General features: G+C 31.9%; 2 protein-coding genes, 1 long non-coding RNA gene and 1 pseudogene across 3 annotated transcripts; all 4 read left to right on the plus strand.

The window, feature by feature from the left end:
* Window positions 1–1980: 1980 nt before the first annotated feature.
* LOC110644514 (protein AUXIN RESPONSE 4-like) lies at window positions 1981–5668 on the plus strand (annotated as a pseudogene).
* Window positions 5669–6430: 762 nt separating this feature from the next.
* Window positions 6431–8865, plus strand: LOC110644512 (F-box protein At1g55000). Its single transcript, XM_058146823.1, has 2 exons — window positions 6431–6893; window positions 8098–8865. Exons 1-2 carry the CDS (start codon window positions 6480–6482, stop codon window positions 8470–8472), a joined length of 789 nt encoding a protein of 262 aa, XP_058002806.1. The 5' UTR covers window positions 6431–6479; the 3' UTR covers window positions 8473–8865.
* A 25-nt stretch (window positions 8866–8890) lies between these two features.
* LOC131179889 (uncharacterized) lies at window positions 8891–9426 on the plus strand. The gene is made up of 2 exons (XR_009148809.1): window positions 8891–9068; window positions 9191–9426. It is a non-coding gene; the product is annotated as an uncharacterized LOC131179889 (long non-coding RNA).
* Window positions 9427–18621: 9195 nt separating this feature from the next.
* On the plus strand, window positions 18622–23161 carry LOC131179890 (probable linoleate 9S-lipoxygenase 5). Its single transcript, XM_058146824.1, has 9 exons — window positions 18622–18916; window positions 19922–20211; window positions 20282–20522; window positions 20629–20970; window positions 21074–21159; window positions 21277–21384; window positions 21523–21827; window positions 21967–22230; window positions 22311–23161. Exons 1-9 carry the CDS (start codon window positions 18694–18696, stop codon window positions 23062–23064), a joined length of 2613 nt encoding a protein of 870 aa, XP_058002807.1. The 5' UTR covers window positions 18622–18693; the 3' UTR covers window positions 23065–23161.
* Window positions 23162–23923: the final 762 nt, after the last annotated feature.

A 23923-nucleotide genomic window follows, 5' to 3' on the forward strand; every position in this document is an offset into this window, starting at 1 on the left:
GGGACTCCTAAGCGATGTGGACTCCAAGTTTCAATTTGATACAATTTCTTAATTCTGATAGGAATATGTACAAAAACCTATATAAGGATCATGAGATATGTATGTTAATGTCTTAATACTGACTTAACCATCGAGGTGATTAACTAACACAGCCGGTTTTTCTTATTATTACCTTGCAGATGCAAGACCTATCAATCATACCCATGTTAAAGGAGAACAACATCCCTCATAGTGCCTGTCGCTACAGTCCTAAACTTTTCAAGAATTTTATAATACTTTAAACACAAATTTACTCTATTCCTAATGTTACAAGGCTCATTTCAAATACACATAATTACAATTATCTACGTTATTTGTCATAAATACTTGAGAAAATTCTCTTATAGAAAACACAAAAAAACTTGAGAAACTGTAAAAATGGAGAAACTCATCTGCCGATTTCTCAATAAACTGTTGATTATGACATAAGGGACTCGTACCACATGTGACTCATTCCTCTCACTCTTTCTCCCTCTCAATGATAAGTTAGTTTCAGAGTTGTAAGTCCCAGGTTTGAATCTCAATCATAGTCAATTGCAAAAAAATAAATAAATAAATAAATAAAAATAATAATTACGGGAGCAAAGAGGACAAAATAATAAAATAATATAAAGTTCTATTATCTCCATGTAAGATTAACTGAAATTGTCCAAAAATGTCGGTCTCGAAGTATTACCAAGTTCAGCAGCCAGGCAATTAGCAATTGTAGAAGAATAGGCATCAAGAAGCTGAGATGAGATCTGAGGTAAGACAACTTTGATGCTGGATATTTAAGGTCATGTACTCTAATTGGTTTGTTTGGAGGCTCTGGCCTTGATTCCTTACTTGTTTCATCCACAAGGTTTACATCATACAAGTAAATCAATTTGTGATTCTTCTTAGCCATAGCCTCCTTCAACTCCTCAGCAGCATAAATAAATAAATAAATAAATAAATAAAAAGAAGAAACTACTCCCTTCAGGAAGTCAAAGACAAAGTGGCATCATACAAATGGAGGGATGAAAAATGGCGAAGTAAATGCAGATGTACAATTAATTCATATTTAGATGGAAATAAAAGTTTCTCTTTCGAACAAAAAAATGTCAACAATTCAAAAGCACCCCAAAATAGACACACGGAGAGAGATTGATAGATGTATCATGACATAAACAACAAGAATTAAGCATTTGGCATATGCTTGATAAGGGTTAGAGCTACACATATTGAAAGTCAAAAACATTTGTGGGTAGTAATGTTGCTCCATTAAGTAACCTAAGAAAAAAAGGAGAAGAGTCGGTGCAACAATTCAGAGAGTTTGAGAAGTTGCTCACAGGCTCAACACCAAGTTTGGCCCCAGGAGCAAAACATCATTCAACCATTCAATTGTAGTTGGGACTCCAAGATTACCAACCCGCTTGAGGATCCAACTAGAGTTCAACTGCTTCTCAGCCTAACCACAAAAAAAAAAAGAAATATTATAGCAAAACACAATGCCCACTTTTGATATCGCAGAAACTTAGCCCTGAAGAGAGTTCTGCCTATGCAAGTAGTTCCCCAAGTGGGGGTGGGGGGCCGCATGTAACATTCAGCAATCAACTCACTCTTATCAACAGCAATGAACAGGCTAATTAGAAGTTATTTAAGAAACATCTGAAAAATAAAAACTCTGTATCCTCAGATAATTTTATTAAATACGATATGAAACTCATTTGCAAAGATCAAGAAATTGGTTAATAATCAAATAATTAACAATACTCAGGACCCTTCCCATAGTTACCTTAATGGCTTAATCCTTGGCAAAAATCTTTAAAATCCCTTAAAATAGGATGGAGATAGTACCACACACAAAGAGTAGACCAAAACACACAAAGAGTAGACCAATCATTATCACGCGCAATCACACAAGACAGGCGAAAATCCAGCTGAGAAATGAACCTGGTGAGCATCCTAATAAGGTATAATATGAACCAGGCGAAATTCCAGGCTTGGAGAACAGCTCACAGAGAGCACGGAGCTTCTCGTCCGGTTCGGATTTATCGGTGCTATTCCTGTGAATTTGCTAAGAACTCTTGGCTGTGATAGAACTACAACCTTTTATTTAAAAGAGGGGATTTGTAGAAATTATAGTGGAAAATGGACCTAGGAAGTGACCTAGAGTGGAAACGAGAGTACAGAGAGCGAGCAGATTAAGGGATGCTGAGAACGAGAGCGGCAGCACCACTAGCGATGCTAGCGAGTGCATAGCAGCGAAATCCGCAGAGATATCAGAAGAAGAAGTGAATGCCTCTCTTGGAGCAATAAAGTTCACTACTTGGCGAAGGAACAAGCTGAAAAAGAAACTGGCAATCCATCTGAACATCGACTCGAAGATGCTAAACGACGGCGTTTCAAGGACAGGGAGGAATTTTAACTCCTCATGTCGTTTTGAAACTCTTGAAAATTTAACGGACCATTCTCGCTTTTGTACTCTCTATCGACTATGATCTTTTGCATAGATCTTTTGTTCGAAATTCTTCCCAGTTTAGCAGATAATCACTGAAGAACCAGAACCAGAGCCACAGCCTCGAAAAGTAAAAAAGGAACCAACTTTGCCATCTAAAAATCCAAAACCCAAACCAGAGCACCGCACACGGACACGAAACAATCCATTCATTTTCTGGTTCTACTTTACTCTTTCAGTCTCTCTAATCACTCTTGCAACTATCATTTCTCTTCTGCCTCTTCCTCATCAGACCCCAGATCCTTTTTCTTCTTCCTTTCGATCCCTCTGCGCCAACACTACTCTACAGGCCGTACCATTAAAGTCCAGCTCGCCCAAAATCTACCACCCACGGAGAATTTCGCAGTGGAAAGCAGGTGCAAAGGTTATGTGACTAAGAAGGTATTGATTATTCATGGATTGGGTCTTAGTTCTTTCGTTTAGGAAATCGATCGACTTGTTAGGCTCCAAAGAGATTCATGGGATTGTGTTTGATTTGCCTGGGAATGGATTCTCTGATAAGTCAGTAGAGGTGTCTGAGGAGAGAGGAAATGGGATTTTGAAGAGGATATTGAATGCGTATGGTTTGATTAATGAGAAGGGTCTGTTTTCGGTTTTTGATAACATGGTTGAAACAGGTGAGGTTCCTTATCAAGAAATTATGTCCCACTATAATAAATTAAAGAGCGTGGATAAACCTGTTGCATTGAGGACTGAAGAGTTTTGGAGCAAGTGATTGAAAGTTTGAAACGATGGGGTTAGCCCCTGTGCATTTGGTTTTACATGATTCAAGCTTAGATATGGTGGCAAATTGGGTTTTGGATGGTTTGATTAATGAGAAGGGTCTGCTTTGGGTTTTTGATAACATGGTTGAAACAGGTGAGGTTCCTTATCAAGAAATTATGTCCCACTATAATAAATTAAAGAGCGTGGATAAACCTGTTGCATTGAGCCATGAAGAGTTTTGGAGCAAGTGATTGAAAGTTTGAAACGATGGGGTTACCCCTGTGCATTTGGTTTTGCATGATTCAAGCTTAGGAATGGTGGCAAATTGGGTTTTGGAGAACTCAAATTTGGTAAGAAGCATCACTCTTTCAGATACTGGGTCAAAACCAGCTTTGCCTTTGCGGGCTTTGAAAATGCCAGTAACTAGAGAGGTTGTTTTGGGATCAAATTTTGCATATGAGAAATTGATTCGCTTGTGTTGTTCAAAGAGGATTGGTGGTTTGGATTTGGAGACACATAGAGTGATTTTGAAAGGAAGGGATGTGAGGAGAGCTGTTGTCGATACAGGAAAGAAGCTGAATTCTAGCTTTAGTGTAGCAGAATGTGGTGGTTTGGATGGGATAAAGGAAGTGCCAATTCAGGTGATTTGGTCTAATAGTTGGTCGAAAGAGTAGAGTCAGGAAGGGCACAGGGTAGCTGCGGCACTTCCACATGCAAAATTTGTTTCTCACTCTGGCGGGCGGTGGCCTCAGGTGAGGATTTATCATCACCTAATATAATCCCTTATCGTACTTTAGTTTTCAAATGTGTTTGTTGATTCAAAATACCAAACTCTGAGTTGCATTTGGATTTGTTATGCGCGGGGATTCTCAATTATTGAATCAGCTGTGGCTCATTAGTAAATGGTAGTAGACTGTTTGGTAATTGGATTATGCAGCTCCTATATTTCGTTCCATATGAACTGACTATTGAGTAACATGTAGAATGCATGTGGATTTTGGAGTTGGCTTCAATGGCAAATTGACTACTTGGCATCTTCTCATGAGCAAAATTTACCTTTAATGAGGTGAAATTGAAAAGGTTGTGTATGCTTGAGTTTGATTCCAGTTTCTTGATGTTATTATATACTTTTTCACTTGAATTGTCTTCCCGATGGTTGATGATAGCAGATTTAGATGTGCCTTGTCAAGACTCAATATTATCCTCCTAGTAGAGTTTTAATGAGATTTTCACAAAATGGTCCAGCTTTCAATAAGATTTAACCAATTTTATCATCAAAACATAGACTTGACGTTGCCTTCTGCAATGATTTGATCAACTGAAACATGAAATTTAAGCAATGAATTTCTCATAGATACAGGCAGTTAACTGAGCTTTGTTTGTCACTGATTGGCATTGGCTGAGAGAGTGGAGTTTATGTAATGCGTGCATATGTATCTGTGCATGGGCATATGGTGTTTGATTTTGACTAATGATAGAAAACTGTAGAACTAACCTTCAAACTTTTTCTCTGGGAGTCCAATCTCAACAGACTTCATAATGTCCCTCTTCTGTTCTGTGCCTATACTTTTTTTATCCTCACCATATCCAGCTTCAAGAAGAATGTTTGAATCAGGCCACTTAACCCAAAATGTTGGAGAAGAAGGACGAACTTCTTTGCTTGAACTGGAACAACGTGAAATAAAGAACATGCATCAGTGCAGTTGCTTTTCTTGAGTTCGTATGTGGCCAGATCACATTTCCCTGGGGCTCAAACCTGTCCCAAGAAATTGGGATGATCTTTTGTTGAACTGAGGGCCCCCAATCCCCCTTGGGATCAAGGTAGGCTCAATGTACAACTTGAGCCTCTTTGCCTAATTGCTCCCAATCCCCCTTGCAATCCCTGCATTTGAATTGAAATTCAGTTTTGATTCTTTGTGATTTCAGGAAGATGCTACAGATGAGCTAGCTGAGATTCTTGTTGAGTTTGTATCCTCTTTACCAAAATCAGTTAGGAAAACTGAAGAAGAACCTATACAAGAGCATATCCAGAAAATGTTTGATGAAGCAAAAGAGGATGACCATGACCATCGCCATCATCATGGTCATGGTCACAGTCACAGTGGCCATGATCACCATCACGGTCATGCTCATGCAGCTGGGTACATGGATGGGGCACTTGATCTAATGTCTTCTCAGCGCCAAGACTCTGAGTGCACGGTGGTTGAATATGAACATCATTATGCCCAATGTGCTATAGCTTCTGTGTGTACTTCCCTAATATTCATTTTCTTACCAAATTCTTCTGCTATTGCCGGGTTTTGTAACACCAAAGGCAAAGATATTCCTCGTGAAGCTTTTATGTAAGCAATTTCATTTTTTTGACAATTTAGGGATATAAACAAGCCAGCATGCTTGATGAACAACTTGTAATATGCTAATTAAAAACTTGTTTGCATTTGTTTATTGGGCTAAACTTAATCAATCTCAACAAACGAATATGAACATAGGTGAGCTTTACTTGATAAAGTTTGTGAACATTCATAAAAAAAATATATATTATTTTTATATCGATGTTATCCACCCAAAACTGAGTCAAAGTGTCAAAGCTCTAATCAGTGGACTCCAATGTGAACAACCTAGACTGTTTGGATAACCTAGACTGAGCATAGATCAAGCTGAGCATAAGATCGCTCGAACAATTAGGACTAAGCATAAGACTACTCAGATAAAATAACAAAGCGACAATGCTCACTCAATAAGTTAAGCATCAACCTTACAGAGAATTAGTAATATCAGTAATGTCAGTAAAATAATGAGGCCGAATGTTGGAGAGAGAATTTTGAAATATTAATTTAATATTTAATATTTATGCAATTTATCAAATAATTACAATGCTTTTAGTCTATGAATATAAGAAATAATAAATTTTAACTTAAATATTGAACTAGTTAATCAGAAGGCCATCGACTTTACTGCTTTACTCTCTTATAGACTTACTTGGAGCTTATTTGGCATGTTAATTGGTTTTCAGGAGCTTATAACAGCATCGCAAATGTATATATATATAATTGAAAGAAAAAAAATATATACTTTCTAATAGAATAAAATTTGTTTAACAAAATTAAAGCTCAATATAAAACGACAATTCTAGATATATGTCCGTAATTTGCCAACGTCAACGACTTATGTCTGGTGCGGAGACCCGCTGACCGCTAGTATTAATTGATGTTGCCTTAATAATCTTCACTCTCTCTCTCTCTCTCTCTCTGAAACGATGGGCTGTTGCGGCGACAACGACGAGGATGATCCGATCCCTATCCTTACGCAGCCCCTCAACCCAGTGGAATCTTCAACCGACATATCGGCTGAGACCCCAATCACCATCTCTCCAATGAACTCCCACTTCTCGGCGCTCACGTGCCGGGACACACTCCGGCTGATCTTCGAAAAGCTTCCGGTGGCGGACTTGGCTCGGGCGAGCTGCGTTTGCAGGGTGTGGAACTCGGTGGCGTTGGATGGTGAAATTGTGAGGAGCGCGTTTATGAGTCCGTGGAAATTGAAGGAGGTAATAGGGAAGCCTGTGTCTGGAAGTTTTTGGAGAGATAATGGCATCTGGAAGTTCTCTATTTCGCATAAGATTGCAAGGGGGGATACTGTTGCTAGTCTTGCGGTCAAGTATTCGGTTCAGGTATTGGAGAATTTCAAGTTCTATGCTTTTTTTTTTTTTTTGGTACTTTCATTTGATTGATTGTGCTAACATTAGGGTTTGTAGTGGTTAGTTTATTCTTAATTTTCTTGGGTGTCAAGTGTGGATTTTTTTTTTTAAGAAAAAAAAAATCTTTTCCTCAAATATAAGGGAAAAGAAGTAGTATCTATAGTCATGTTTAACAATACGACTGAGGGGATGCGAAGTTGGGTGAGATATGAAAAACAGTAATGCCATGCTTGAGTAGCTCATTTCTAATGCTTTTAGTAAAAGAGAAGTTAGGAAAGGGAATTTGCTTTCTTTGTTTTAAAAGAGGCGATTGATTAGTTTGGTTGGCTAGTTGATGGAGTTTATTATTGTTACCACGGTTTTCTCTTCAAATCTTTGATACTTTGTGAGAGCTATAGATGCAATGCAAAGAGTTGCTGGATCTGGATAAATATGTTAATCTTTGTGCTTGGATGGCCAAAACTAATAGTAGAATGAGAGATGCTACTAATAATTGAGTAGGTTGTCCATCAAAATGTATGAGACCTTATTGATTGTGATGTAAAATTTGAAGCTCATTCTACAGAGTTGGGGCTATTCAGTTAAGCCTCATTTGGCATTGTGGTTTAAGGACCAAAAAAGTGCTGTTCAGAAAAAGATGCTGTTGAAAATTTAGGCTGCATCGTGGCTTATGTTTGGGATTATGACTCTAGGAAAATGTATAGTAGCTAAGCCATTGATCATGTTGAGAATGCTTAGACAATCAGTTCAGTTGAAGTATAATTATAGTTTGCAATTAACTGCTCTAGATGTATGTTGCTAGTTTTTCACTTTTTCTGTAAAATAATTCAAAGATTTGAGTGTATATTCCTTTTCTATGGCTGATTAACTTGGAAAATAGGTTTCAAGATTTGCTTAAATCAAAATTGATGCTGTATTAAGATTGGGGAAAGGATAAATGGCACTGTGAGGAGGTGGTAGTTATGCATGAATGAAATTGAAAGTTTGATCTTAAAGTTTTATTCCTGCCACACATGGCAGCCACAACCTTCTTCAACTAAAAGCTAACTTTCCTGAACAATTTTCCTTTATTTTTTTATTTTTTATTTTTAGAATATGGAACTTTTTACACTTCATTCTTGGCATGCTTAAAGTAAATGTAGTAACCATATTAGAATAAATTTTCTTCTGGCTGCAGGTTATGGACATAAAACGGTTAAACAATATGATGAGTGACCATGGCATACATTCCAGGGAGAGATTACTAATCCCTATAAGCAATCCAGAAATTCTCATGAATGGCACATGCTACATAGAGTTGGATACCTATGCAAAAAGGGAAGTGGCAGTGCTGTATCTTGAGGGTGAACCTGACAGAAAGTTGAGGTGTTTGTCAAACTGGGCAACCTCTGACCGAGGCAAGAGAAGGGTTCTTGACTCTTTAAAGAGAAGTATGCAAGTTGATGATGGGACTGCTCAATATTACTTGTCTATTTCAAATGGTGACCCCCGGGCTGCTATCACAGAGCTCTCAGCAGACCTCAAGTGGGAGAGGCAAGCAGGGTTAGGTTAGTTGGAAATCTGAAATTGATGATGAATTGAACATGAAGAAGTATCATTCTGGATCAAAGTTTTCACACTTCAGTTAATCCTTAATAACATCTTGTTGAGTGAGCAAAGAGCAAGTGTTAATATCATATTCATGGTACTCGTGGTAATTACTATTTGACTCAGCAGTAAAGTTATGATCCTCTGTCTTCTGATCAAGATAAAGCAAGTGATAGATGTTTGCCTTGATTTGGCCTACTTCAACTGCTTCAGTTTCCTTTGTTGCATCTTACAAATGCCTTGAGCTAATGTGTTACTTGTATTGTATGTGTGTTTGTGGGTCAACTTCTGTCTCACTTCTGAATTTATGTTTATGAATTGAAAACTGAATTTGTCCAAATAGGAATGTTTTATCACTCACTATTATATGCTCAGTTCTGCAGCAATTTAGCTTTTATGTGTGCTGAGGCTGTATATACCTGCAATTGAAAGGTGCAATTATTCTGCACCTTCATCCCCTTGGTTTGGCACGGGTGGCCCTGTTTTGCTTGCCAATGCAGAACATATAAAATCTGGAATGTACTTGGTATGGCAGTTGCCAAAGCAAACTTCTCTCAGCAGGTGATGCAACTCTAGCCAACTTTCCAGAGTTAACAAAATCTTCGCATTGCTTCTTCTTCATCCATTTCTTTTTCCTTAATCAATTACCATTCTGAGTTATTCTTTGAACTTTATTACACCAGCTCTTGGTGAATGGAAAATTATACCAAAGTACAACCGATCTCGCAGCCAAATTTTGCAACACTTGAAATAAATTCATGTGTTAGGGTGGTCTTGACAGTTGACAATGATTAGCAGGTATGTATATATATACCTAACCAATTTTGGTGCTGGTCTATTTACAAACATCAACAAACCTGTGGTGATGATCCCCATCAATAAAAGAAGCTCTAAAGTTTCAAACAACTTAAAACTTACATATCCAAGGACAGAATATAAAGCATGGACCAAATCAATGGCTTCTCAAAGACATCTTGCAGGAATATTATCAGATTGAGAAACAAAAAATTTAAGTAATTAAAAGAAAATTAATCAGAATTGTATCATGTTTAACAGACAAATTAGTAATGATGGATTCAAACAATGGCTAGTTTGAGGACTCATAGCATCCCAACAAGGTAGGATGTATACTTGCTATTTCCTCCCTACCTACGGTAAAATAGAGGAAATTGCAAATATAATTGGTGTTTTTGGAAGGTCAAACACACTTATTTAAATTATGTTTATTTCTTTATAAATAAGGGCAAAGTATGTAAATAAATACATTCATTTTACTATTCTATAATTTCAAACAATTGAATTCAAATGAATTCTATCATTTTAAGATGAATAGAAAACCCTAAACCAGTGGAAGGGCGCTGCCTACACGAAGGATCATGGGGATTAACATTATTTGATTAGATGATATTATCAAGCTAATTGTCAATCTGGGAGTTTCTTCAATCAAGGTCTAAAGTTTCAACATTCATCACCTTCTTCACATTCATCACTTATCAATAAGAATCTCAAATATAATTGATATTATAATCTTCAATTTGTATACACTTAGCAAATTACAATTAAAATTGAGTTATGTGAAGTTTCGTTGTTCAGTTTGTCAAGTAATTTTTTTTGGTCATAAGTTAGAGATTTTGACAGCTGAACCATATTAAGTTGCAGACGAAATGGCTTAATCGGATGTAGCAATCAATTCTATCAAATACTATGCATGAATATGACTTTTTATTAATTTTTTTAATAAATCTTTTTAATAGTAACTGTATTAAGTAAATCGGCCCATTCATAAAGTTTGGTTGATAGGAGCACAATGACTTGAATTGCAGTTGAATTGACTTGGTAGTTAGTTTGCTAGTTGTTTTGAAAATTCCTACTTACCAATTTCTAATTATCGTTTATTATTATTATTATTATTTTATTAAGAGAATGATGCTGTTCAGGAATATGACTTAACATTTTAAAAAGGTTATAATAATTTTATTAAAATCTCACATCTTATATAAACATTATATATATTAATTATCTTCGATATGAGATCTGAATAACTTATTATTATTATTATTGTTATGTAATTGTTGTTGTTGATAAGGATGTGTTAACATGTGTCCTAATAGCTCCCATGAATTGACAGCAACCAAACCTCGTTAAATGGAGTTTTGGGTGGTCAATTTGGTTGACTTGCAGTAATTGTAGATAGAGATAATAATGTGTAGGTATTTATGAAAATTATTTTATTTAAATTTAAATTTAATTAATATTATTAAAATTTATTCTTAATTATTTGAATTAATCTCAAACTCGATTGATATTTTGTATAAAAAATTATTTTAATTAATAATTTATATTTTAAAATTTTAATAATTTTATAAAATATTTAAATTTTATTTTATATAAAATCACATATATAAAAATTTGTAAATATTATTATAAAAATATATATTTTATATTTAATTAAGTATTTATATAAATAAATTTAGATAACAGATACTCAACATGTAAAATTTTAAATCCGATCCAAATTTATTATAGACATTATTTTTTAAATTTAAAACCCATTCCGTGCCCGATTATATAATATCTAAATCCATCCTATTAAATTTTGATCAGATCAGGTACCCATAAAAGTCAGGCCGTTATCAACCCTAGTTGTGAGACAAATTTAAACAATAATTATTCTTTTCTACCAAGAAAGATGCGGGCGGAATTAAAATTCTTTATGTTAAAAATAAATATTAAAAATAAATAAATAAAATCTTCATAAAAATAAAAAAAATCAAAATAAAAATATAATAAAATTTATATAAAAGTACTGAGTCGGAATAAAAATAAATATATTGAAAAGCTGAATAATGATTTAAAAGAAAATTAATAATTATAGGTAAATTTTTCATTTTAAAAAGTTTTAAAGAAGAAAACAGTAATTTTATTAAAAAATAAATTAAAATTTATAGACAAATTTTAAATTTAAAAACTTTGGGGACATTACATAGGAATATTATTAAATAGTCCTGAGCACCATCTTATCATGGTGATATGATGTTTCCGATCAATAATTAAAAAATATTACTAATTTTATTAAAAAATATAAATTTAATAAAAATAATATTACTATAATTTATTTTAAACAAGAATTTTTTTTTTTAATTACTTGGAGAGCAAAATTTTAGTAACTATAAATAAGTAGATTACTCTCTACACATGAGTCACTTATGGGTGACTTTCGAATGAAGGACTAGTCTTTTAGAATTTAAAATTGATTATGAATAACGTATGTATGAAAATAATTTATATGATAGTTCAATAGCAAAAATCATTCTAGATGCACTATAAATTCTCAATTCTCTTTATTAAGTTCTTTTAGATCCCATAAAAGAAAAGTGTTGTCCCAAAATAGTCCAAGAGGAGGGTGAATTGAACTTTAACAATTTTTCGGCCCTTGCTTGTAGCCTAATGAAAAATTGTGGCTTTGTTCAATTAGGTGCTTCACTAAGTAAAATGAAAGTAATATGTGCTTCAACAATATGTTACTAAGTTGCAATTCAAGCCTCAATCAATGTATATGGCAATATCTAACAAAACATGCATCATACAATATACAACCAATTTCTCAAGTCACTCAATATGTCCACAAATTTATCAACTCAATCTATTTAACCAACATTCAATATCATGTATATGAGAAAAAATTTAAATTGCACAAACGCAAAGAGGTAAAGGTTAGAGATATCAAATACAACGATTTTTATAGTGGTTCGGCTTAACTAGCCTACATCCACTCTCTCAAAGAACCCTCTTTGAGTCTTCTCTCCACTATTTGCTCTTTTGAAGGCAAGAGACCAAAAGCCCTTTACAACTTTTCAACACCAAACTTTTACCAAGGTAGCTTGAAACCTTCACAAGTGCTATCACAAGCACTTTCTCTCTCAAGCTTCAATAGGTGCTTGTACAACCTCTCTTAAATGCAATTTAATGTTTCAACACTCATTCTTACTTAATACAAATCAAATTATAAAGAAGAGATGAATTGATTTGCCAATGGTAGTTCAAAATCTTTAAAGCTCTTTAATGAAAGTAATAAATGAAAAATCAAGATTGGAGTTCAAATGTAAGCTTTCATCAAGTGTAAATAAAGTAGAGAATGTGTATTTATAGTTCCAAATCATTTTAGACCGTTTGAAACCCTTTTGGAACGTTATACACACTGCCCAAGACAAAATAGCCGTTATTTTGTCATTTTGTGCGAAGTTGAGCAGCTCTGATAAATTAGCAAACTAATGAAATTTTAGGAGCAGTCAGTAAACTGGTTAGTAAACTAACGTTTTTAGCAAACTCATTAGCAAACTAAAAAATTTAGCAAACCAGTTAGCAAACTAAGTCAACAGCTACATGTCTCAACTTGCAATGTAAAATGATTTAGACCTTAAAAAATATTTCAATGGTAGTATCCAAGGTCATGATGAGAAAAAGTAATCAGAAAATAAATTTTCATTTTTGAGCTCCATATGACTAAATTCTCATCCATTCTTTTTACAAAAGACCTAAGACTCACTCCTTAATACTATGCCTTTCATACATTTTCTTTGAGTCTTGGCTTCCATAGTCTTGTCCTTTTCTCATTTTGAATTTGTCTTGAGATGCCTTTGAGTATCTTTTCTCTTTAGATGTAACTTCAAAAGTTCTTTAGCAATAAGACAAAGAATCTACACATCACTTTGAAGTTGGGTTAGATAGATTCTCTTTGAGTTTTGTTATTATCAAAATCAATACTCATTTTGAGCTATACGGGGTCAACAAAAAGATAAAAGGAAAATCAAGAAAACGTAAACAAAATTAATAGAAAAATTGTATTCTAGGAAGCAATGACAGAAGGCAACAAATTATTAACCCAGTGAAAATTTAATAAAATTTCTTAACTTGTAACGGTGTTAGAAATCCTGTTAGGTTTATTAAGTTTTTATACTATTTTTTAATAAAATTAATGATGTGTTTTTTAATTATTGATTGGTAACGTAATGTCAAATGATGAGATGGTACTCTAAAACTATATAATAAATTTTCAATTGTATATATCTTTGAAAAAAATTTTATTTTGTATTTAATAAAAATTAAGTTAAAATGATTTTTTTTATATTTTTATTTTTAGTTTTAATTAATTACATGAAAATATAAAATAATATTTATATATTTTTTAATATTAATTATTTATAATTAATTATAATTCTCAATTTTATTTAATTATTAAGTAATTAAATATAAAAATAATATATTTTTATATTCTCACTTTAAATAATTAAAAATATATTCATTTCACTTTAAAAATTCAAATTAATTGTATTTTTTATTTTATATTTTTATTTTAAATAATTAAAATTAATTACATTCATAATTAATTTTATGAAAATAGAAAAATTATATTTTTACGAATTTTCACTCTAATTAAGTGTAATTGAATATAATTATATTTTTTGAATTTGTATGAAAATATAAAAATAATATTTTTGTATTTTAAGTATTATAATTTTTTATTAATTTTTATTTTTAATTATGTATATGAAATATAGAAATATTATTTTTTATATTTTATTATCTTAATTAATTATATAAAAATATAAAAATAATATATTTATCTAATATAATTATAATTTCAATTTTTTAATTTTATTAATTATATAAAAATGAAAAATGTTTTTTTTTTCTTAATTAATAATATGATAGTTTTTATGAGACATCCTAATACGTAAATGAGTGTAATTGAATATTTAGCTTTTAACAAAATAATTATCTAATTCTTATGTTTTGATTTCTTATATTAGAAAGAGAAATAGTGATTCATTTAGTCGTGAAAATCAAATTCTTTAATTTGCGAAAATGTGAATGAAAAAAAAAATTTAAACATTCTACAAAGAAAATCATGTCTATTCATTCTCGTCCCTGAATTAATTTTTAACTAATTAAATGGTATTTAAATTTATTTTATTATGAATTTAGAATATAATATATATAATAATATCTACATATAAAATAAATAAAACTAATATATTTATATTTTAAATTTATAATAAATTAAATTATATATATACATATAATTTAATTTATTATAAATTTAAATAATAATAATTTTAAATAATTATTGATTAAATTGTGCATCTACTGTATTTATACACATACACATAACATTTTTGAAATTATTTTATAGATAATTAATTAATTTTTTAAAAAAAATATTATTTCATGCCTTTAAGGGCTTCAAGGTGTGGAGGGAACATTTGTTAGTGGTCTCTTTTCAAGCAGCAAATCGATATAGGATATGATTCTGTAAAAAGCCTATTCCTTATTATTTTTATTAAAATGAATCACATGTGCACACCTGTCCTCATAAAAAGACCCAAATGAGTCTATGAGATTCCAGATTGAAATTCTATAAAGGGCTGTTGAGCAAGACTCTCCATAAGAAGCAAAAACATGAAAGAAGTCTCTCCTTTTTCGATTGGGAGGATTCAACGTGAGAAATGACGAATCTTAAATATTAATTAATTACTAAATTAATTATTTTTTTATTACATTTAAATTATTTTCAAATTAATTCACACATCAATCAATATTCTCTCTATATATATACTCATAACGTGTAATATGCTCTTTGATATTTATATTTTGATGAATATTATGATTTAATTTTATATTTTAAAAATTAAATGATTTAATTTATTATTTATATTTTAATTAAAATTAGAAGTTTTTTTATATAATATTACTATTAATTTAAGTGGAATGTTAAATATATTCTTAATTAATTAAAAAAATTTATTATTTAATTCATAAATTTTGATTGATATTATGATTTAATTTATATATTGTAAAAATTAAATGATTTAGTGCTTGTATTTGATATTTACTGAAATTATTAAATTTTTTTGAATTCTTTTTATAAAAGAAATAAATTAATTTATTTAATAATAATTAATTTTAATTAAAGGAAAAAATAAATAAAAGAGTAAATCATTTAATTTCTAAAATATAAGAATCAAATTATAATATCAATCAAATATCAAAAGTTAAATAGTAATTTTTTTTTAATTAAATAAAATATATACTTCTCTTTTCATTTAAATTAAAAATAATATTAAACGAAAGAACTTTTGATTATAATGAAATTATAAGTAAGAGATTAAATTATTAATTTTTAAAATATAGAGATCAAGTTGTGATATTGATAAAATAAAAAGGCCAAATAATAATTTTTTCACTCATAAATAATCGTATTAATACTAACTTAAGGGCATTAAACTTTAATCAATAAAATAAAAAGCGAATTTGCTTTTTAATTAAATTAGTTCTTGAAATTTATTGATAAAGGATGTAGATAAGAGAAAGATTCTAAATTACTTGGAGGGTATTAAAAAATTACTTTTTACATAAATAAAAAATAATTTCTTTCTCATTTTATAAAATAGGTACCATGTATTTTGTGAGAAATTTAATAATTCTTCAAATAAGCAAGTTTTGGATAGATGTTGTACATATAAAAATTATTTATTTATTATTTTTATATAATATTTAATTTAACTCAACTAAATATTTATCTCAAAAATTTAGAATTAGCTATATAAATTCGCTTCTCCATTTTAAACGATTTTGAATTAAATTCTTAAAAATTTATTATTATTTTTATATAATATTAAAATTAAAATAATTTAATATTCAAAGTCAGTCGTCCTTACATACATCTCTCATGAAAAAAATTAACTTAATTATCAATTTCAAAAATTAATTAATTTAATTTTTTTTCTGTTTTAATTTATTATCAAATTGAAGGGTCAAATTAGTCCATTTTCTTTCACATTGCTTAAAGTAAAATACTAAAATGTGCGGTCCCAGGTCGGCGGCTCTATGGATGATTACATAGCTGCGATCCTGCTGTCTGTTGCAGAACACTATAAGTGTAGTATGGATGGGAAAAGAATAAGATTGTGCAAACACATGATCCCCCCATGCCTATTCACGCCAAAAATGTACTCAATTTTAAAATTGAAATTTTTGAAATTTTAATTGCAAAACCCTTCCACTCTATTTTAATAGATGTGAATCTTAAATTAAAATAAGTAATTGGCTTTTCTCAAGAAAGTTTTCCCCTTTTCATCTTTTTTTTTTTATATTTTTTTCCTTCTTTTTTTTTTTTTCTTTAAATCTCCTTTTTTACAATCATATGTAAGTTTCTTACTCCAATTTTTTTTAACTTTAATTTCTTTTTTATTAAATTTTCAAATTTATATTTATTTAAATTAAATCTCAATTTATTTTCTTATATCTGTATTTGATATTAACAAATTTAAGGTTATCTCTCTAATATCGAACTGTTATTCTCCCATTACTAAAGCCTTGTCTCTCTTATAAAATTTTGTTTTGTTTTTGTTACTTAGAGTATTTGATAGATGTTCAAAATATAGGATATATTGTTGACTTCTTCTGATTGAATATTTTGAATTTTAAGTATGGGTGATAATTTTTATCAATATTTTTTTATTAAAATTTAATAATTTAACTTTTTCTGCCGTTCAAAAAGATAACAAGTTCTCAAAAGATAGTATTACAGTAGATATATATATATATATATATATATATATATATATATATATATATATATATATATATATATATATATTCACATTTATGTTAAATGTACACCAAAAATAAGTGAACACACAACTAGTTTAATCCTCATATTATATTTAATTATTTATGAAACATTGAATTTGAGAATTCAATTTTTTTTTAAAAAAAAATATGATTTTTTTTTTAAAAACTTAAATATTTTTCCATGTGGGGATGGAGAATATATAAACTTCAAGTTCAAACATTGGCTACAAAATATATATGAAGTAAATTGATTATTTCAAAGTTTTAATCTTTAAGAAATAGTCAATCATGTATATCTATCAAGACTCTTAGTTCAACCTAATTCCACGTATTGTAAGAAATTGTACAACATATTCATCTTTTATTGGTTCAATTTCTTTTAATTTCAAGTTAGCCAGCAACAACATCACTAAATTGTTTGTTATTGCTGTTTGAATGGCAGTTAAAAAGTATTATTTATTTTTTATATATTTAATTCTAATTATAATATAAACTCGATATTTTTTAATACTAAAAATTATTTCAATATAATTAATTAGAGTTTGTAAAAATTTTTATTAAGAATCTTTAAATTTAAATTTTATTTTAATTTAATATATTTTAACTATAAATACTTTAAATTAATAATTTTAAAATTATTTTTTGTAAGTGTCTTATAAATAGTTACTTATCCAAATAAATGAAATGAAAGCTATGTGATTTTGGTCCCACTCTTCCCTTTCTCTCATTCTGTTCAATTTGTTTCAACGGTGATTATCTCTTTTTTTTTTTTAATTTTTTATATTACATTTTTTAATAATTTTTAAATTTATATCATTTTATAACATATATATATATTTATATATTTACATTTGAATATTTTCTTATTGATAGATATAAAAATTTTTTTTCTTCTTTTGTAAGAATTTATTATTTACCTACATTGTGCTTTATTATCTATTCATATTGCAGAGTTGTTAAGTGTTGTGCTTTATTATTTTGATAAGACTACAAGAGGTATAGATTTTTTCTCTGATAAATGATCAAAATTTGATGCAAAAAGACATTGCAGTCAAATAGTATTAGTCGAGTGGAACATAGGACAACACAAATACCCTATTTAGATTTTTCTTATTTAAATTCGGTCAATTATAAATCTAAGATATAAAATATATGCTAAGACTTATATATTAAATATATGGATCTTACTGTGCATCTTGTGTTTTGAGTCTAAAATAGACTTAATCTAAATAAGATAATTATTAATATTTTTTATACAGATAGTTTACCTTAAATTTTCTTTGTAAAATACAGTGATATGAATACTCCATATTTGTATTCTATCTTCACAAAAACTCTTATTTTCTAAAAGAAAAAAACTATCCAATAAGAACAGGTGAAGCTTCTTAGTCAGGACCACAAGTTGCTGGTAGTAGCATAATCTTATTTTTCTCTCTATAAATACCAAGCCATAACCTTGTGCCACATCTATCAAAAAACCCAATTAAACTTCCTTTAATACAAACCTCTCCACTGCTATTAGATCCTTTGTTTAGCTGCTGAAGCAAGGGATATGTTTCAGAACATAGTGGATGCCATTACTGGTGACAATAATGGCAATAAGAAAAAGTGTTGTGGTGAGTGCAAGAAGATCAAAGGTACTGTTGTTTTGATGAAAAAGAACGTTTTGGACTTCAATGACTTCCATGCTTCTGTTCTTGATCGTGTTCATGAGTTGCTTGGCCAAGGAGTCTCTCTGCAACTCATTAGTGCTGTTAACTGCAGTGAGACTGCAGGTGAGTTTCTTTCTTTATTTTCTTTCTTCATCAAGATTCTTGGATTACTTTTCTTTGTTTACATGCTAGCACTGTTTCTCGTCCTTCATTAGTTTCTTATTTTACTGGTTTCTATATCGATCACCTAGGATACGATCGATGTAGCTTGGCTACAATTTACTAGGTATGAGAAAACCAAGTTACAGTCATGTTTGGTATTGAAGAAAAGAAAGTAAACCAAAGACAAAGGCTGTATTTTAAGAAAGACAGATAGGAGAAAACTAATCAGCTCAGTTTCAAGATCTGGATAGCTTCATTTAAAAAAAAAGAAAAAAAGAAAGAAAATTCTCTGTTTTATATTTTCCCTTAACTTTGACTATCAGGAGAATCATTCCCAAAGCTTCAAAAGAAAAAGGGAAAGAAAAAGAGTAAACCGAAAGGATGGGAATTATGCCATAAACCTACAGCAAATACATTCTTTTCATCTTTATCTCTCTTTCTTCCTAAGAAGAATTGAACGAATTCTAATTTTTCTTGGGGACAAAACAGAAAAAGTGAATCATATTAGCCTCAATGTCACCAACAGACAATGAAATAGGACTCACTTGTGATAACTGATAAGCTGTGCTTGTCTGAATCCATAGTAGGAATAGAGGCTGTGCCAAAACAAAGTCACAGCCATATGTTGCCAAGACTTTCTCTTTTACTAATGGGAATCAGCAATAGAAAAAGATTGAAGAATGTCAGGTGAGGCCCACCAAGTTGCAGGTGTTGTTACCCCTCCACAAGAGTCAATGACAGAAATTGTTCAATATTTGTTGAAAAACTAATAGGTCAGGAAACTCTTCCTTGAACATTAATTAATATTTAATTCAGAACTTATCTCTTAGTTCAGCTCATTAAGCAAGACATTTATTGTTCAAAATTTTTTGTAACTTCCTAGTTGACAACACTCTTGATTAAGCTGCCAATTAGTTAATATAGACAGATATTTACTATAATGAGAATGTTTGGGTGCCTTTGTAGAGAATGGTCTGCAGGGGAAAGTAGGGGAGCCTGCATATTTGGAAGACTGGATTACGACAATTGCTCCCTTAACACCAGGAGACTCAGCATTCAAAGTTACCTTTGATTGGGATGATGAGATTGGAGTTCCAGGGGCATTCATCATAAAAAACAATCATCACAGTGAATTTTACCTGAAAACTCTCACCCTTGAAGATGTTCCTGGCCAAGCTCGAATCCATTTTGTCTGCAACTCATGGGTTTACCCTGCCGAACGATACAAGAAAGATCGTATTTTCTTTGCAAACAAGGTAGGCAACCAGTTATAGTATTCTGATGATGATGCCTTAAGCTGACGATGAATTTTTTGTGATTGTATAGACGTATCTCCCACATGAAACGCCAATACCACTGCGCAAGTACAGGGAGGAAGAACTGGTGAACTTGAGAGGAGATGGAAAAGCAGAGCTCCAAGAATGGGATCGTGTCTATGACTATGCTTACTACAATGATTTGGGAGATCCTGATAATGGTTCAAAGTATGTCCGCCCAATTCTTGGAGGGTCTGCTGAGTACCCTTATCCTCGCAGGGGAAGAACAGGCAGACCACCAGCTGAATCAGGTCATATTGCCCGCTGATAATTACTCTCATTAATATATGTGTTCTCAATCAAAATCAAGTCTCGATACTGTTTTATGGTTATTGACTTATTGTCATTTATGAGCAGATCGCAACTATGAAAGCAGGCTGCCACTTCTCATGAGCTTGAATATTTATGTTCCAAGAGATGAACGATTTGGCCACTTAAAGATGGCTGACTTCCTTGCTTATGCACTGAAATCAATAGCTCAGTTTGTTAAACCTGAACTCGAGGCCCTATTTGACAGCACCCCAAATGAATTTGACTCTTTTGATGATGTGTTAAAGCTCTATGAGGGAGGGATTGAGTTGCCTGATGGCCCCCTACTAGACAATATAAGGAAAAACATTCCACTGGAGATGCTCAAGGAAATTTTCCGAACCGATGGGGAGCGGCTTTTCAAATTTCCAATGCCTCAAGTAATTAAAGGTATGATCAAGTATCTGAAGCCTTGAAACTTACATTTTTCAGAATAAGTTGTCCTGAACTTTTTCTCCTGCCATTCAATTGTTATGTTTTAATAATTGAGCAGAAAGCAAGACTGCTTGGAGGACTGATGAAGAATTTGGCAGAGAAATGCTGGCTGGTGTAAACCCTGTCATCATTTGTCGTCTCAAGGTACATTGAAGCACTTTTCCCTTGTTTTTTGCAAAGAAGATTGATTTGTGCAGAATTTATTTTGGAATGTTATAATAGATGTTGTTTGCTTATTTCTACTACTAAATTTTACTGCAGGAATTCCCTCCAAAAAGCAAGCTAGACGGCAAACTTTATGGTGATCAAAACAGTCAAATAACTGAAGAACACATAAATAATAGCCTAGACGGATTGACCATAGATGAGGTAATTTTCCTCTATTTGTTTCTTTGACAATTGAGTTTACAATCAAAATCAATGGATGTTCTTGGTTGGGATTAGTTGAATTTAATCAACCACCATAAACCAATAACTAAAACATTTGTTGCATTAATGGTGGTTAAGGCAATCAAGAACAACAAGCTATACATATTAGATCACCATGACACAGTGATGCCATACCTAAGGCGTATAAATGCTACTTCCACAAAGACATATGCAACTAGGACCTTACTTTTCTTGAAAGGTGATGGTACTCTGAAGCCTCTTGCAATTGAATTAAGCCTGCCTCATCCAGAGAGAGATCAACTCGGACCCATTAGCAAAGTATTCACACCAGCTGAAGATGGCGTTGAAGGTTCCATTTGGCAACTGGCTAAAGCTTATGTGGCTGTAATTGATTCTGGCATTCACCAGCTTATCAGCCACTGGTAAGAAACCTGTCAAACAAAGATAGACTATCAGAAGAAAAGATATTTAATTAATAAAATTGAGATAGACTATCAGAAGAAAAGATATTTAATTAATAAAATTGAGATTGATTTCTAAATGCTTGTAATTTCTTCATAGGTTGCATACCCATGCAGCGATTGAGCCATTTGTGATTGCAACAAATAGGCATCTAAGTGTGCTTCATCCAATATACAAACTTCTGCATCCTCACTTTCGTGACACAATGAACATAAATGCAGTTGCCAGACAGATACTCATTAATGCTGCTGGATTGTTGGAGTTTACAGTATTTCCTGCAAAGTATGCCATGGAACTGACATCCATGGCTTACAAAAGCTGGAATTTCACTGAGCAAGCACTTCCTAAGGATCTAAAGAAGAGGTAAATTAATCCCACTCCACTAACAGATCATAAACTTCCTGCTTCATTTCAGTAACATCTTACCTCTCTTTTGAATTCAGAGGAATGGCAGTTGATGATCCTAATTCCCCACATGGTCTCCGCTTACTGTTAAAAGACTACCCCTATGCCGTTGATGGGCTTGAGATATGGTCTGCAATTAGAGAATGGGTGAAAGACTATTGCTCCTTTTACTACGAAACAGATGACATTGTCATAAAGGATCATGAACTCCAATCATGGTGGAAGGAAATCCGGGAGGTAGCCCACGGCGACAAGAAAGATGAACCCTGGTGGCCTAAGATGGAGAAAAGGGAAGAGCTGATAGAATCATGCACCATAATAATATGGGTGGCATCTGCTCTCCATGCAGCAATCAACTTCGGTCAATACCCTTATGGAGGCTACCTCCCCAATCGTCCAAGCATAAGCCGCAGGTTCATGCCTGAAAAAGGCACTCCTGAATATGAGGAGCTTAAAACCAACCCTGATAAGGCTTTCCTTAAAACAGTCACTGCCCAGTTACAGACTGTTATTGGCATTTCCCTTATAGAAATTTTGTCGAGGCATTCATCAGATGAAGTGTATCTTGGTCAGCGAGACGCGCCTGGATGGACAACAGATGATAAACCATTAGAGGCCTTTGAGGAATTTGGAAAGAAGCTGGAAAAAATTGAGGAGAGGATTATAGAGATGAACAAAGATGGGGAATTGAAGAACCGTGTTGGACCAGTTATGATGCCATACACCTTGTTAGTTCCTAGCAGCGATGTTGGACTTACTGGCAGGGGAATTCCCAATAGCGTTTCGATCTAAAGCTTCTTTATACGAAATTTCCTGTTCTTGTTTAATATCAATGTACTGTTGTGTAGAAAGCTTCAACATTTTCAACTTTCAAGCACCTTCTTCGTTATATGTTGTATGCATGCTTAAGGCAAATAAATAAATAAAGAAAAGTAACAAGCTTGGGCTCTGATTTTTCTACCTCAATTTATTAGTTTTGGAACTTAACAATAGCAATTTGGTTCTGTAAAGTTTGGTTGACAATGGAAAAGATTGCTCTGGAAATTGGTAAATGACAGAAATATTATCATGGAGTCTGAAATGAGTGAACACTGAACAAACAAGACCATTGCATGATTCAGAACCCACAGCAAACAAGTATAAAACCCCAAAACCTGGACTTGGCGCCAAATGAAAGCTCTCTGTGGTTATGAATTGAACCCTAATTATAATGTGGTTATGAATTATAATTAGTTTAATTGCAACAAATTGCAGTTCAAAACTGTAATGGAATGCATGCAAAACATTTTGATATTTTAATTTTCCCTGTAAAAAAAATTTGAAGCGTGGCTTTCAATAATAATAATAATATGCATGTTAATTATTAATAAATTTTATTTAATTTAATATATACATATTAGAGAAAGTGTATCGCTTGGCAAACCTCCATGGTTAAAGAAATGGAAAAAGAGAAGATCCGACCATGGAGATGTGTGGATTGCTCTCCTGGGACTTGAAGATTCTTTACTCAGTGTTGCTCTGGAGAAAGATAACAAGCACGGTTTATCGGGGATTAAAGACTTGACATTTAGAAGTATGGTTGCCGACTCTCCATAACTAGATGGGGACTGAAATGTCATGGTCCCTGCCGCCTCTTTCTCTCAAGCCGATG

The sequence above is a fragment of the Hevea brasiliensis genome, chromosome 5 (genome assembly GCF_030052815.1).
Source record: "Hevea brasiliensis isolate MT/VB/25A 57/8 chromosome 5, ASM3005281v1, whole genome shotgun sequence".
In the NCBI taxonomy this organism is placed as follows: domain Eukaryota; kingdom Viridiplantae; phylum Streptophyta; class Magnoliopsida; order Malpighiales; family Euphorbiaceae; genus Hevea; species Hevea brasiliensis.

Bases quoted from the DNA above. Each gene is read 5' to 3' on its own strand.
- LOC110644512 (XM_058146823.1), top strand. From the start codon at position 6,480: ATGGGCTGTTGCGGCGACAACGACGAGGATGATCCGATCCCTATCCTT. The intron at 6,894-8,097 runs GTATTGGAGAAT...TTCTGGCTGCAG, and splicing joins CGGTCAAGTATTCGGTTCAG to GTTATGGACATAAAACGGTT.
- LOC131179890 (XM_058146824.1), top strand. From the start codon at position 18,694: ATGTTTCAGAACATAGTGGATGCCATTACTGGTGACAATAATGGCAAT. The intron at 20,523-20,628 runs GTCATATTGCCC...ATTTATGAGCAG, and splicing joins CAGACCACCAGCTGAATCAG to ATCGCAACTATGAAAGCAGG. The intron at 21,160-21,276 runs GTACATTGAAGC...ATTTTACTGCAG, and splicing joins TCATCATTTGTCGTCTCAAG to GAATTCCCTCCAAAAAGCAA.